General features: G+C 40.8%; 1 protein-coding gene across 1 annotated transcript in view; it reads right to left on the bottom strand.

Annotated features, from left to right (window-relative positions):
• The window catches only part of DOCK3 (dedicator of cytokinesis 3), a 179,625-nt gene that overhangs the window by 72,600 nt on the left and 90,240 nt on the right, over positions 1 to 16,785 (bottom strand). The window contains exons 11-14 of the mRNA XM_041462709.1: positions 12,976 to 13,036; positions 10,806 to 10,953; positions 5,584 to 5,672; positions 3,399 to 3,524 (exon numbers count right to left, since the gene is read on the bottom strand). Coding sequence (XP_041318643.1) covers positions 3,399 to 3,524; positions 5,584 to 5,672; positions 10,806 to 10,953; positions 12,976 to 13,036 — 424 coding nt within the window. The remainder of the gene's footprint in view (positions 1 to 3,398; positions 3,525 to 5,583; positions 5,673 to 10,805; positions 10,954 to 12,975; positions 13,037 to 16,785) is intronic.

Here is a 16,785-nt window from a genome sequence, read left to right as displayed (position 1 = left end):
GAGGGATGTCCTTGGGGGACTGACAAACACCAAGCCTGTGCAACAGATTTCTGCTCAGCAAGTCCTGCACAAAGCCCAGCTGCAATCCCCAAGGAGCAGCACAGGCCTCACTGCTCTCAGCTCTGGGAAAGGTAAAATTGGCACCATCAGATGCATGGCCTAAACCCAGGAACAATTTAGAAAAGGAATAATAAAAAAAAACCAACCAAACCACAACTGAACAAAACCCCGCCATAACTTCTTCAGGAGGCTGGTTTGACCAAATCCCCTCTGATCTTGCCAAAAAAGACAACTGAAGTCTTTATGATGCTCTTGTCGGATCACAACACAGTGGGAAACAAAGAACATTTTATCTTTACAAAAGAAGGCAGGAAGGGTTGTTTTGGACAATATTAAGCTTGTTCTGCATAACCATGCAAGATACAAACCCATAAACACCAGTTTCACTTTGTTTCTTAATGATGACCAGCTACCACTGATGTTTCTCCTATCTGAGGGACAGAAAAAGAGGGCTTGACACAGGGAGCTAATGCTGCACTTTAGAAAATAAAAAGGGATAGGAAAACAATAATGAGACACAGGTACAAAATTTTAATAGTTAAGATGTGGACATGTGAGAGGATTTCCTGTTAAAAAAGAAAATGAAAACATTCAAACCTATGACAAAAAAATTAAGTTGAAATGCTAGAGCTATTTACCTTTTAAAAAATAGATTTCTGGTTCAGTAGAATGATCACTGCTTTTTTACCAGGTGATATAGCCTTTATTAATTTATTCATAACAAACATTTTTAAACCACACTGTCCTGAAAAATCTGTATCCACTTGCAAAATACAAGAACTTTCTGTGCTGTTTTCCGGAGGAGGAAACCCTGTGTTTAATGACAAACAGTTCTGAAGCAAAGCAAGGAAGAGCTAGTTTGACAGACTATTACAGCAGCAGACACAGCTGAGAACTGCTCATGTGCATGACAGGCTTCTTCTTTGATTAGGGGTTTTTGTTTCTTTTTTTGGTCATGTGTGTCCCCAATGAATTATTTTTCAACTTTAGACAATATTCATAAGGCTAAGGAAGAATGTTTGAGCCTGGCTGTAGAAACATAAGCACAAAGTCTGTTGATAGACATTCCTTGTTCACACAGCTGGGCTAATCCACCTGAAAGGTAACACAGCCAAATGTTCTACCCTGGATGTCAGGCAAACCAACCCCAGCTGCATCTGTTGTGTTAAAAGCAAACAACAGGCAAATATCTGCTCTCACTTGAGTACATCAAATATCCTTTGAGTTCCAAAAAAATCCTGATTAGTAATTAGACTGAACACTGTTTGCTGCATCACCTGAGTTCCATTATGTTTCAATCTCCTCATTTTCCAGAGATTTCACTATTCTGGGGAATACCCAAAATAGTGAAAGCCTTTGTTTGGAGCCCCATTCATGACTATCCCTCTCTTTACAGCTCCTCTCTACTCTGGCAATGTCCTCATTTAAAACTACAGTGAAAGTTGATTCACACTTCCTCAACTGCTTTGCTTTTCTCCCTTGGTGTTTACAGACATGCACAAGCTGCCTTTCCTCACAAATAGAGCATTATTCCCTCAATGCCTACAGCTTTGCATCTAAACTCAATGCATGAAAACTTCTTGTGGCACACCAAGAATCAAGGAGAAGTTCTTTGCCCAGACCCTCTAGAGAGTCAGGAAGCATTTAACAGCAGAATGGAGATCCTGTCACGCATTTGTTTCTATCAATCAGCATTTTGAGCATATATATGTGTGTGTGTGTGTAGTGTGTATATATAAAAATGTAAATTGTTGGACTCGATGATCTTAAAGGTCCCTTCCAACCTAGAAAATTCTGTGAAATAGGAGTCCCATTCCGAACAGGTTATCATCTTAAAACCCAGTGTCTTCTCCAAAAAGAACTGTGATTCTCACAAAGAGAATCTGGAAATTTGGATTAGCTGCAGTGAACAGAGAATTTTAAAAGCTTAGGGCAGGAGCACTTTTTGTATGAGCACTGCTGACCTGTTTGCTCTAGCCCTGGCCCAAGGCCTTGCCCAAAGCAGCAAATACAGGGGACACTGTGCACATGCAGGGGGGCCAGGGCCCAGAAAACAAAAACAAGCTACTCAGGGAACACTGAGGACACAAAGCTGTTTCTTCAGCTTCAGTGGCCTGAGCCACCTGAGATACAGTTTTATCCATAGAAATGGAGGATCAAGCAGTTCTGCAGAAGAATCAACTCCCTTGCACAGGTGTGTAAATGTGACACATCCAGCTGTGATCTCAATTACAGCAGATCACCTTGCAGCTGCTGTGTCTGTACATCAGCCTGCAATAATTAATCTTTTCCCTATTTGATTGTTCTGTGTTATGCCTGGAACTGCTATAAGGTCGCTAAGAACTAAAACTTATAATTGGCTTTATAGCCCACATCCTCTGCTGCTCTGTTACCACCATTTTCAAGCTCATTAGAAAATATACACACATTGTTCTGAATCCTTTGATTCTTTAGTTTCTAGAAATGCTTCCCACCTACTCCCTATTTTATTGTGGTTTCTGAAGAGCTTCCATAACAAGGCTACAACTACTTCTGGTACTGATGTCTCACTGCAGCCTTTTGAGTAATAAAATCTAATGCTTTTTCCATTATGCTTTCACCAAATCTCCCGTGTCTGTAAAGTCATCCTTGGGCTTGCTCATCACAGCAATGAAGTAATAGTTCAAATGCTACTAATTAGCAAACCCATTTCTTACCACACTGCAAAAGTCAGGCCACTGTAACACCAGATTTTATGTGGTTGCATGACTGCCCACATTCTGGGCTCTTCTCTTGGCTGTGCTGGGGCTGCCAAGCCAAGAAGCATCTCCAGCTGCTGCTCCAGAAGTGAGGAGCAGAGGAAGCACAGCAGGGCTGCAGCCAAAACATTGCATGGACCAACTGCTTGTGAGGTCAGAGGGAAAATCCAACCAGGTCTGCACCTTCTCTGCTTCTCTTTACAAAAGGATCACACAAACTTGAAAACATCAAGGTTGCAAAGTGGAAACTCATTTTTTCCAGGATTTGGATTGTTGGGAAGAAGTAGTTTCATGCATTTAAAAACAAACATCTCTATGCTGAGTGCAAAAAAGGGATAATAATTGGCAGGGGTCATGGGGAATATCAGAGCAATCCTTCCAGATCCCCTTCTATCCACGTGATTTTAACACCTTCTATCACTGTAATGTCTGTTCCTGACAATATTTTATCATTTGCCTCCCCAAATCTGGCATTTACTGATAAATAAGACAGCTCTGTTACAAATCCCACTCAAGTCAAGTGCCCATCCCAGTTGCACTTGATTGGGAGAGTATGAGAAAAGAATGACCAATATCTTGGCTTGGAGCTGCTCTGTTTACCTGGCATTATAACATCAGGAAATCCCAGCTTCCTGGTGACAGCCACACCTCTGTTAAAGATCATGGGGTTTTCCCTTCGGATCTGCTCCATGTCACCACGAAGAAGCTGAAGAGATATTATAAGTCCTGGGAAAAAGACAAAGAGGTTCATTGTTTCTGACCTAAGAATTGGATTCTGTGTGTACACAGCATGCAGGTAAACTAATGTTCTGCTCCACAGTTAATTTAATACAATACATAAACAAAGTTCTTTTCTCCCTTGGAGTAACTGAAAATTGAAATGGAGGAAACAAAACTGTTATAAGGGATCAGTTAAGAACACAGAATTATATTAAAATACAACTCCTAACAGTCAGAATACTTAGTTTTGCAGACATGTCTCAGGTACAGAAAGTATTTCCATTATTTCTTTTCCTCACATGCAGCAGGTTACAACACCTCTGTCTGAGGTACCACCAACCACACAAAGCTCTGGAACATTTCACAAGTGCCTTTAATTCTGCTTTATACCATGAAAAAAAAATGTAAATCTCAAAGTGTATCTTTTCCACTATTTTTTTAACTGCTTCATAGAGGACTGATGATTTTAATGAAATTCCCAGCAGTTCCTCAACGTGTTTCAGGAGTGCCAACTGGCCAAATTGATTTCAGCAACCAGCTCTATGGTTCAGTGGATCATCTGAACAGCTGGACTAGGAATAATTGCACACTTAATCTCAGTCCAGCTGTTTTCTCTACTTGCTTTTAATTTACAACACAGGAGAGCGTACTGGTAAAATGATGAAGCCCAGCATTACCATACAAAAAAAATAGCAGGATTGAGCTCAGCCATTCAAACCCAGTCTTACCTGCTGAGCACACACTACCAGCTCCACATATCCAAGGGAATTACCTGCACAGAGCAATTTTCCACATTCTCTATCTACTTCAGTGTCACTTGGTCAAGAGTTCTTTCACTGCCCAGAACAACACGCACCACACCAAACCCTGCCTTGGATGCACATTTTTGCACGAGCAAAAGTCCTGTTCTTTCCTAAGCTCAGTATCTGGGCTTTGTGACCAATATTTAGTCACCATTTTCTCAGACAAGTTACCAGGGAAACAAAACCAGGAGTACCGTGTACCTCCCACCCACTTCCTGCCTTCTCCCCCTGAAATAATTTTCAAGCCTGTTGTTTGGCTTCAGTCAAATTTGGCAAATAGATAGATAGCCAGATTACATGAAGACTGTATACATTTCATGAATACTGGGAGTTGAAAAAATGAGGATAAAGCCTCAAAATGAAGGAAAAGAGGCCAACCAGCCAGCTGGACAGTCAGCATGCATGTACTCAAAAGCTGCCAAAACACGGACCTGCAACTGCCCAGCTGGGTAGGCAGGAGAGCACTGCAGGGAAAACACAGGCTCTGAAACCATGGAAAACATCCAAGCCCTTTGAATACCATGTATGAGGGTGTCTGTGTGTACAGAAGGTTTCACAGCACACAAGACACACATGTTCATTGGAAATCAGCCTTGACTATTTTTGCCACTTACAGGATAACTTGTTCATTTTGTATCCTAGTTTGCTATTAAAAAAACAAACCGATGAAAATAAACTTAAAAAATTCTAGTATAAAAGGAGTGGAGCAAATTTGGAAGTTCAGACATGTTGCTCAAGTTGGCAAAGCCATAAAGAATTTCGGAAGATATTTTAATGATGACTAGTGGATAACTAACTGCAACAGGAGGAGCAGCAGGGAATGAAACCAGCTTTACACACAGTAAAATTTCATATCTGCAAAATGTTTTATTTGCTTATTGTTGTGCTTAATCTCTTCTATGGGAGTGTTCACTGCATATTCCACTAGTGTCTCAATATGCAAACAAGCAAAATTAAGACAAATTCAGTACTTGGACATTAGCATGATTCAGGCACTTGGTAATGAATGCAGAACTGGCTGTAATGAAGCTGAACTGTACCCTATCAGCTGCTTCACTGGGAATGGGAGAGCAGTGATATCTCTGAATTAGCAGCTACAGACATCATTACATGAGGTAAACAGATAAGACAGGTTTGACTTTCCCTATTTATCTGTCATTAGCTACGAAAGGAAAACCTCACATCTAAGTGAACTTCTCAGCTGTTTCCTACAGGGGATGTTCAGCTGTGGCTCTGACCAACAAGCCCCAGGAGATATTTACCATAGTTGGAGCTGGGGGCCGTGTATTTGGTGCTGGACTTGCGGATGATGTTTTCATGGATCTGGCACCATTCGTTTTCATTGTTACACCTAAAAGAAAAGAACACTTATTCAAGTTAAATGCTTTCACTGAACCATCTTAGAACATGACAGCCAACTTTGCTGTAGGGATAATACGAAAACTTGTAGAGTTTGGATGAATGAGAGAAATCCCACATAAATCTTATTTTTAAAAGTGGAAGGACACAAAATATTCCCTAATAATTATGTCCTTTCAATGGACACTTTGGAGCTGGTGATGACTCTTCTGTCATAAAAGCCATTGTTCCACTCTTCAAATTATGACAGAATGAAGAAAGCTCTGGACATTCTATCTGGACTGTCATGTAGAAAATGAGTGTTACACTTCTGTTCAGGGTCCAAAGCACAACATGCAGGAACTGAAGTGCCACTGAGACAGGAACCAAGGAAACCATTCCCACATTGTGAGGCCACAGGCTACTGTCCCACAGGATGGGAAAGACCTAAGACTGGGGAGAAAAAGGCAGAGAATGAAGTGGCCTTCTTTATCAAGCTTTTACATGAAAGATGAACCATAAAATCTTCTCCCACGTGAAAAAAATGGCACCTTTACCACAAACAGTGCTATTGGTTAAAAAAGGAAGGAAAAGCAGTATGTTGCTCAAGTCTAACTACATTTTAAATACATCTGTGCTTTATTTAAATCACAGTGGCAAGATTCAATGATTCCCCACAAAGTCAGGAATTTTTAACTCAGCAGCAACAGTGAATCTCATTTCTCCTGAAAAGCAATTGGATTAAACAATTTAATTAAACTTTTGTCCTATTGACTCCTAAAGGTCAAAAAAAAAAAAAAAAAAAGAAAAAAGCTAATACTCCAAGCTTTCAGCTCCTAGGAGTTCTGAGAAATAAAGCACTTTGTAAAACTTCTCCAAGGATATTACCATTTTATCCCTTTTTTGCTCCCCCCAAGAGTACATGTCAGCACAGCCAGGGTAAGACACACACAAGCTCCTGTGAAGACAGTGGGGATGTTTTTGTTTGCTGCATTATGTAACTGAAGAACAGCATGGCAGAAGGAATTCAGACTATCTACAAGTAGGAACTGGTAATTTCCTACAGCTTCAATATTGCAAAACCATGTGCTGTCAAGAATAATTAGGTAACCCCCAAAGCCTGTAATGGCACAATTACTGACACCCCCAAACGTTCTTAGAACAGCAAAAGGAACAGAGACAACTTGGAACAAATGAAACACACAGAGCATTTCACTTGCTCTACTGCCCACCTCCTCTAAGTACTGTGTCCCTTCTGGGAGGAGACAGCAGCTCCCACACAGCCACAATAAAATTTTTGTCTTATTGACTCCAAAAGTCAAAAAAAAAAAAAAAAAAAGAAAAAAGCTAATACTCCAAGCTTTCAGCTCCTAGGAGTTTTGAGAAATAAAGCACTTTGTAAAACTTCTCCAAGGATATTACCATTTTATCTCTTTTTTGCTCCCCCCAAGAGTACAACATGTCAGCACAGCCAGGGTAAGACACACACAAGCTCCTGTGAAGACAGTGGGGATGTTTTTGTTTGCTGCATTATGTAACTGAAGAACAGCATGGCAGAAGGAATTCAGACTATCTACAAGTAGGAACTGGTAATTTCCTACAGCTTCAATATTGCAAAACCATGTGCTGTCAAGAATAATTAGGTAACCCCCAAAGCCTGTGATGGCACAATTACTGACACCCCCAAACGTTCTTAGAACAGCAAAAGGAACAGAGACAACTTGGAACAAATGAAACACACAGAGCATTTCACTTGCTCTACTGCCCACCTCCTCTAAGTACTGTGTCCCTTCTGGGAGGAGACAGCAGCTCCCACACAGCCACACAAGGCAGATCAGCATGAAGTGACCTAGCAGAGAGCTTCACAGGATGGTAAATTGACTGTATTTGCGCCCCCTAAAACAATCCCTCAAAATCAAAACACAACAGAGCTAAGGCATTAATGGACAGTAGAAATGTCCTGCCAGTAATTGTGGTGTTGTGTGCTAATTCAGCTCACTCACCAAGAAACGATAAAAATTATCTTCACATTGTCAACACACTAGAAGTCATTTATCCTACTCCAAATAATATTCTCCTAAAAGTAGAGAGAGAACTTATAGCACAAACTCTATACCATCCTCCCTCCTCACAGTTACAAACAAATGTCTAACTTGTGGTGATTTTTTAGTTGCCTATGGAGTGCAAGTTAAAAGAGGTTTCAGCCTCCAATGACTTATGCCTGCAAATTAGCCTGCAACCAAGTTATCCTAAAATCAACTGCAAAGGCAGCTTAAAGCCTTTTAAAAGTTTTGCACCAAGTGCCAGTGGAAGCTGCACTTTGCATTTCCTGAGAGCCAGGAAGGAAGATCTTCTCCCAGCTTTTACAGGCTGGCCTGGAAACACTTGGAATGTGTCTTACTGTGCTCACATTTTACTTGTCCAAATACCAAGTACACAAAAGACTCTAATTCTCCTCTAAATAAGAATTCACTCCTGAGCCATCCTTCACCTTTGAGGCTGGCTGGTTGTGCAGCAAATGCACATTTGGAATGTTTTCCATCCCAGTGTGAGCAGCCCCAGTGTCAGCAGCTGGGGACAGCAATGGGATGGGAGCTCTTGTCCAGCTGGGCAAACAGCAATGATGGAACAGCAAAAGACAAAGGCATTCAGGCATTAACGAATTTCAAGATCTAGTGCTGGAGAAAGAGAGAAAAAAAGATTGAAAGAAAATAGGACAGGAAAAAAAAACAGAAGAAGTGAATATGGAAGAGAAATGCATGAAGTTTTCAGGGGAATTGTAAGATGAACACAAAGAGTAATGTTCAATGAGCAAAAAATTTCAATAAAGATAAAAATTAATACAAAATATTAAGTCAAGTTACTTCAGAAAAAACTGACTGAGAATTTAACTTCCTTCTCACTTTTAAATTATTTTACATATATATTAAAAAGAATAATAAAAGTAAACCTTTATGCTTTTGCATAATGAGCTTATAACTACAGCTGTGGTACTCTATCCTCTTAGGGAGATTTTAACATGACTGTGGGATTAACAAAGAGAAAAATCTCAATTGTGAGGAAAAAAATATTTTTCAGACATAAATTTTTAAGAATAATACGGCAAGCTGAGAAAGATTGGTGAAGTAAATTGATTTTTTTTCCCCTCCCATAAGCATTCTCTTGTGGATTCAGCAGAAGTCTCCATTTACAGACCATGTATTTGTTTCAGCCTTTGTTAGGTTTTCAGTCTTTCCAATTTTTTCCAGCTTCTCCCTGTGAAAAGGCTTTTCTAGCTGCCTCATTTGTGGCAGCTGTAAGCTTTAACCACATAGTGTATGAAAGGAATGCTTTTTACTGCTCCTTGAAAAGTACAAATACACCTCTCCTTACTTCATCTTTATGATGTTTAGGACTTGGCCTAAGGCATTTTAACAGTAATCAAAATGAGAGCAGCAGGTAAGAAAATCAGTTCAGGGCTGTTAAAGCACTCATATTCAACTTTAAACTTCCAAAAGACAAAACCCTGTCATTTCAATAGTAGCCAACAAACAGGAAAAGGGAGCTAAAGGAATGTGCAAAGAGAAGATGCAAGAGACAAACCTGTGACAACTCTGTCATGAAAGACCAATAGCTATCAAAGCCAAATACACAGTGAGCTGGGAGTGAGCTGGGAGTGAGCCCCTCAGATATATCCCTGTTCCCTGCTGAATATTTGTGCTGGAGGTTTACACAGAACACTGCAAACAGCAGCAACATAAAAGAATGATGTACAAGCCTTACAGCAGCCCAGGAGAGTGATAATAGTGATAAAGAATTACAAACATCTGATTGCAGAGCTGAATTCAGCCAGGGGCTCTCCCTGCCCACGTAAGGAACAACTGGTGCAAATCTGCTGAAGAATTTGGGGAGAAACTGTTGGTGCTCTGGGTGCTGTGAAGGGAGTCCAGGTTAACAGAACACTGCAGATTAGCAGGAAGAAAAGGGAAGCTCTGTATCCTGTGATTTTTATTCCATCACTGTACCAAGACTTTGGGTTGCTCTAAAGGGCTGTGACTCCACTTGTCACTGACAAAGTCCAGTGTTTCAACAAGTTTTTTCTGTTCTATTTTTCAGAAGCTAAAGAAGCATTAAATGGGCAACAAAACAGAAATCTAATAATCAGAATGTTCCATTTCTGTAAACATTCAAAATGTTGCAATTGCAATATATTAACACCATATCTACAAAGCCAATAGAACTGTACAGCCAAACCCCACTGCTCTGAGATAAGCTCAAACTGAATGTGACAAAAGGCCAAGACTGGCCAGATTCTACTGACAGAGAGAAGAAAGATGACCATTTTCTTCCCTATAATTTGACATTTTTGCTAGAGTTTTCATAACTTTTTGCAAAAGAATGAAAGAGCTGACTCTGAGAGACTTTTGTTTGGACTTAAGAGATTTCAAATGCATGAAGAGACACCCAATAATCTTCAGTGAACAGTCAAAGACATTTTTTCATTTAGTTTCCCTTGAAGATCACATTTTCTGCTGCTGGATGCACTTCTCAAAGAATGACAAAGTTTCATAACCCACCAAATTATCTTATTACTCTCAGTAGTGGCCATAGACCACAAAGCAGTGTCAGCTGTGCCTCAGCCCATCTGCAAAGCAGATCTTGCCAGCATTTATCCTCACTGACAAGGGACTTAAATATTCTCTGCAGTCTCCAGACAGTTTGTCTGTGGCCTCTTTATTACAACTGTGAGACCACATTTCATACTAAGAATGTTAGTTCAAAGTTCAAAATCACAAATAACTGAAGACAGATTCCTGCTCAAAAAATGTTGATTTGTTTTGAGAATTTTGTCACACACTGTTGACTTCAGTTATTTTCTACTTTTTTTGTTGGTTACCATGAGTGGTAAGGAATAGCAGATGAGGCACGAGTTATTATTCCCTTCATCAGATGAAATGCAGCACATTTCTTTGGGTTTGAGCTCAGCAGATTTTAAATAATTCACATTAATAAAAGAGCAGCTTTGCAAGTCACATAGATTTGGGGAATATTCAATAACTTCTGAAGCATTTCACACACCTGAAACATCTGTGGATAATATTCATTAGTTTTTATGAGCTGCTGGAATAATGAAGAAGCAAAAATCTTCCTTCTAGGAGTTACTCACGTGTAAACTTTGAGCACAAAGTCCTTCTCCTCCTTGATTTCCGAGATGGACTGGAGCACGTCCATGATGCTGAGCACCGCGCAGCCGTAGGGGCGCCGGTAGTGCAGGTGGGGGGGGCCCTTCTTGGAGTCATTGAGCAACATGCGGCCTGAAAGGAGGGAAACTCAAACATCAGCGATGGACACACAGCCACATCCTGCCTGCTGCGCTCATTACACCCAGGAATTTCAGCTCCAGGCTGCAGGTGACACTCCTGCCTGGCTCTGGAGGAGCTGGAATTGGTTTTGCCCTGGCCCCACGTGCTGGGCTGTGCTGGTGCCCAGGGAAGTGCTGGTGACAGCCCAGGGATGGTGGGCAGGACTGGCACAGCACCAGGGCTGCCTCTACAACTTCCACCTCTCCAGGAGCCTGGGGGGCAGGTCTGGGAGGGGACACAGCCAGGACAGCTGACCCACACTGGCCAAGGGATGTCACAGGCCACGTGTCCTCTGCTCAGCAACACAACGGAAAGGAGGAGTGGGGACACTGGTCGCTGTGAGGTTTGGCTTTACACAGACTGAAGCCTGGCTTCCTGGGAAGTGGCTGGACATTGATGGCTGATGGAAAGTAGGGAATGAATCTTTTGCTTTCCTTTGCTTCTGCTCATGGCCTTTGCTTTATCAGACTGCTTTTATCTTCACCCATTAATTCTCTTCCATCTTATTTACTCCCCAGCCCCATCCTGCTGATGAGGGGAGTGACAGAGAGGCTTAGAGGGCACCTGGTGTCAACCCACCCCAGCTTTTCACTCAAACTTTTCAAACCCAGAGGTCCATTTGAACCTACACCTCACTCAGCCAAAAACAGCCAAGGGCAAAGTGAAAAGCGCCATGTCTGGCCAGCTTTGATTTGCAGCTCCATGACACATATTTGCATCCAGCTGGGCTGACTACAAATGATCTGTGGAGGAGCCAAGAATATGGCTGTACTCATCAGTCTGACCCGCACAGAGATTCACTCTGCTCCTTCCATAGAGTGCACTATTTGCACAAATTCTCATGTTATTCAACTGCTTTAAGGGAATGTATTATATATTGTATATAATACTTGTAATATGATATATTGGTTGTCAATCATGTTTGGATGGATCCTTCTTGGAGCACAGGAAAGAGAATTCTGAGGTACAAAGCTGCTCAGTGATTAACATCCTATTACTGAGGCAGTTTTTAAATAGAGCAAAAGATGCCAAGGCCAGAAAAATCACTGTGATAATCAAAGTGAACTTGTAACATTACACATAATAATTTGTCCAGCCCTTGCATCAAGGTTAATACAGCATCTTTCTACAGGCTTCATTTATCACCTCAAGTGATAACAGAGCAATTCTGACGTGTAGGCTCTTATGACACGGGAAGTCAGCTAATGAAACCCTAACCTCTCTGATATATTCGTGGCTCTGAAGGCACACAGCCATTCCCAGCACAATACACAAAGCCCTGCTTGGAGTTGCTGCTCTTCAGAAAAGGTGCCTGTGGCTGGTAATGGGTGTGAGCAGTGACTGGGCTGGCAACAGGCTTAAAAACCCTTTCCTGGCAAACACTGTCTGGCCATTCTTCAGTCACACGAATGGCACTGCACTTCTCACTTGTTTACAATAACAAAGCTCAGGAATCTGTCTCTGCTGCTCCCACTATACACTGTTAACATTTCAAGCCTAATATTTCCAATAAATTATACTTAACACAGGTAAAATATGTACTTGCACCACAGTAGATTCCAACAGCAGCAAACAAATCTTGACATATATTTGTCTAACAGCCTCTGATTTACTCGATGTGGATGGTCAGACATGCTGATGTGCTGCCCTGTAAACTAGCTATATCACCAGTATGAAGATCTCATTTGAAATTTTTAAACATTAAACAAAAAGACTTTTTACTTTGTCCCTCTCCTGTAGATGTGGTGTTTAATCAAAAATTCTGTTTCAGATTCAGAAAAACAAAATCACTGTTAAACAGTCATCAGTAACTTTCTAACACTTAGCTCCATATGGTCTGAATGTCAATCAGTCTATGACTGAGTTTTCTAAATGTATAAATCATTATAAATTCAGCTAATTAAAACATACATTTAAAAATACTCTAAGAGCTCTGTTTATTACATATATTTCAAGCACAAAATCATACTGTACCTATTCGGATTACATGGGCAACTATGTACAAATCCCTCTTCATGTCCTTGCTGCTGAGATCCTGAAAGATTAGAAAAAAGAGAGACAATCCAACATAAGTGCCTGCAACTATAAATGTGGATGAAAACTCTGAAATCCACGTTACAGAAAAGCAGGCCAAGAGTTTTAAAAATGAGCTTCAAGAAAAACCAAACAACAGGAAAAGGAGAACCTACAGAAGAGCAAAAGGAAAGCTGAAATTAATGAAGACAAGTTAGTGTTATTGACTCTGAGAAAAATTTAAAAATAAATAAATAAAGAAAATATACATAGGACACTTTTCAGTAAAGCATTACTGCAGCACTTTGCATTCACATGTCAGAAGCCACCTTAACTGCAATTTTCTTGGTATGTTGTACTTTTTGCTGATAACTTCATAAACAAACTTGCTTCATAAGCAACTTCTGAGACATTCCTCCTACATGTTTTTTTTTTTTTTTTTTTTAGTTACAGGAAAGGTGTAAGAAACATTTCATCCTAAAAACCAGTTTTCCCTATGCCAGTCACCTCCCAGACAAGACTTTAAACAGATACTGTGTACTGGGAGAATATTCATCCCTGTTTTAGACTGATGCAAAAAGGCTCCTTGTGCTCTACAGTGACAGCTGCTGCCTCTTTCTCTACTGAGTGCTGCCATTTCACTGTCAGGTACTACTTACACAAAAATTAACTGCAACAGTCTCCAATTCAGATAAAAATCTCGTGGTTTTCTTTAAAAAGCTCCTCAACTACTTGGTATTATAACCACTGTAAAAGGAAATAATGCTATTTTTATATAAAGAGGGGAAGAAATTGAAACTCTGGACATCGAAGATCTGTCATTCCTAATATTTAGAATTAAAACCTGCATTTTGCTGAAAGCTAAAACATAAACCTTGAATCACACAGGGAATTTCCTTCTCATGTGACTTGAGAACCCAACCCTCAATCAGGGAGATTATGATGGCAATGCAACTCCAGACTACAGTGCCACACAGCACAACAAAAGCTGGCACAGTGACTCAGAACTAGACATAAAGGGAATTCATTCTAAGGAAAAGCTTCAATCCCTTCCCAGTTGTGTTACATTGCTAAACTACAGCAGGCAAGTAATAAATTCATGGCTGTATCTATCTCCTTGCTCTCTAAAAGCAGCTCTGTATTTCCCAGGGCAGCATATGCAGGGAGCTGCAGAGCCACTCTTTGGGATGCTGCTAACCAGCAGATCTGTCTCTCCAGAGCCAGAAAATGAAGCTACATAAACCATCCTTAGCATGCCTCCTCAGGCTCGATTTTGCTGCTACACCAAGAAGGGAACACACTTTCTAGGCTTTCTCCATCACCCAACATACCAGGGTAACATATGGTAGCCTTTATCTTGCACGTCTTGGAGACATGAAGTTCCACACTAGAAGGGATTTGACATAGTTTTAATCTCAGAAATGCCTGACAAGACATTTCAAAAAGCAAAAAAACTTGGAGGTAATACTTAATGCTCTAGAGAGCAATAGATTCCTGAAAATATCTGTGCTTTGACAGGGGGAATTTTATTATACCATCAGATTACCAGTTCTAATTAACAGCAATTTAAAGAACTATTTTTTCAAAGGGCAGCTGTCAAAACATCAGAAAACGGCAGGGCATGAACATATTGATGGGTTCACACTTTAGTTGCTTTTCCAATTTCACAAATAAAGTGTCACAGGCAAAAGACAAAAAATGAGGGCCCAGATGGCCTTGCATTTCAGTTTGTACAGCACAGGCTTTTTACAAGGCAAGAAATTCTTACTATGACATGGACCAAACAATCAAAAGCCCCAACCCTGTGAGGAAGTTTTCAGATGATTCCTCTGCAGAGAATCCATGTACAACTCCTAGGACTAGGAGAGGATAAACCACATTTACTGGTTATTCTTAGGACTACATCCACAGGGTGGATATTTGTGGGTATTTCCCACATCTTTCTGAGCTTCCCAAATGATACTGACTGATAGACAACATAATTTCATTATAATTCTAACTGAACGGCTTTTTAGAAAATCACCCCTAAATTTTCCCATCTGTATTGGGTATGGAAGAGAGTTACTCTACAATGATGGTTAGTTCTTTACAATGCTGGTTTCTAGAAAGGTCTGCTTATGTGTTAAAAAACCCAAACAGCATCATAACAACCCCCAAACCACTGGAATCAAGGATACCTGTCTGCCACTAATTAGTTCTTTAATCCTGCTGTCAACCTCATAGGCTACAGAGAATAAGGTATTTAACAAAAATAACAACCTTATACAGGGTAGTTACATTTTAATTCAGACCCAGGAATGTTTCTAACATGTGCACAGGCTGAGGTTTGCTTGAGTGAGCTTTGATCTCCAGAGCAAGCAGTTTCTCACCTCTGCTATGACATGACAGCAGAGGTAAAACCCAAGCCTGGGTAATTTTGATATCTTACAAAAGGAGACAGCTGAACCCTTAGAAGTAACAGAGATAGCAGGAAAAGATAGGGATCCCTTGAATTATCTAAGATATGGGCTGCTTGCCTTAGGGGAAGATGAGAGTTTTAGAAAGATACTGTGGTGTGGTGAGTAAGGGCAAGGAAACATAAATAAAACAAATAGATAAATAGATTTAAAGTCAAGATGAACACAATCTCGGGAGAAGACCTGAAAATCACAAAACTCTCTTATCTTAGAAGCATTTCATAATTAAGAAATTATTATAAGATAGGACCACTGCAGATAAAATGGTTATCCAAAAAAGCAAATACTTATTGCTCCTTTACTACACACTTTGGCAAGTTCTTTGAACACATTGATGAAAAATACTGTTTTAGAAATGTAAGATCTTTTGCACAGATAATTTTTCCAATTATAATTCTTGTTACGTAGAGTATACGTTCATTAGAATTCTTGTTAGGTAGAATACACATTCTACACATTCTATAGCAGATGAGTGAGAGTCTAAGCACCTCCACCAGCCAGTGGTGGAGTCTGAGCACCCTGGAGAGCTGAGACTGCAGCAGCTTTGGTATTTTTGCACAGTAATAGCAAAGGGAGCTCAGGAGGTATCACTGATCAGGATTGGGGCTGCACTGGCAAATGCCTGCAATCCCAGGGCTGGCTGCTCTTGGACTACACTGGCCCTACTCAGAATAAGCAGCTGCTTCCTCCTGGAACTGTGTAATGGCCCTGGCTGTAATTTATCATTATTTTTTACAGGCTGTAAAGGCTGATTTGGAGATCACCAGAGCAAAACTGTTTCACGCTGTTCACCACACAGAGAGAAACAGGACCATGACTCCAAGTCGTGTGGCATGGGTGAGGGTGAGGAAGGTGGATGCTGAAAATCTTATCCAAACTGATGAACCTCAGAGGCCAGAAAGTGCCGAAGTTGATACGAAGCCTGTGCTGCCTTTTGGGAATATTCCTTAGGGCAGGTCCTAAAGCTGCACTCCTGCCTTTCACCTGACTCAGCCTCAGTGCTGAACCTTAACTCCTGCCACCTTCTCTCAGCAGGGCCAGACTCTGGGTTTGAGTTACCATCTCTTGGGTGACACTGTCACCTTGCTGATGTTTATTCTGCTGGCAGCACCTCACCGATGGTACCAAAACCAGAACTGTTACTGATGTCAGCATCCAGGTCAGTGCTACTTTTGGACTGCAGCTCTCAGATCCAGATGGAGACAGAACAAGGCATCCTTACACCTGGATCTATTCTGTTCCCTAAGAGGAGGAATTCTGCTGCCTTCTTAAGGGAGAGAAGGGAACAGTGCTGGACCTGGTTCAGAGCCCAGCC

Source organism: Pyrgilauda ruficollis, unplaced genomic scaffold (assembly GCF_017590135.1).
Source record: "Pyrgilauda ruficollis isolate IOZ18807 unplaced genomic scaffold, ASM1759013v1 scaffold10, whole genome shotgun sequence".
In the NCBI taxonomy this organism is placed as follows: domain Eukaryota; kingdom Metazoa; phylum Chordata; class Aves; order Passeriformes; family Passeridae; genus Pyrgilauda; species Pyrgilauda ruficollis.
This window is presented reverse-complemented; position numbering and strand designations above follow the sequence as displayed.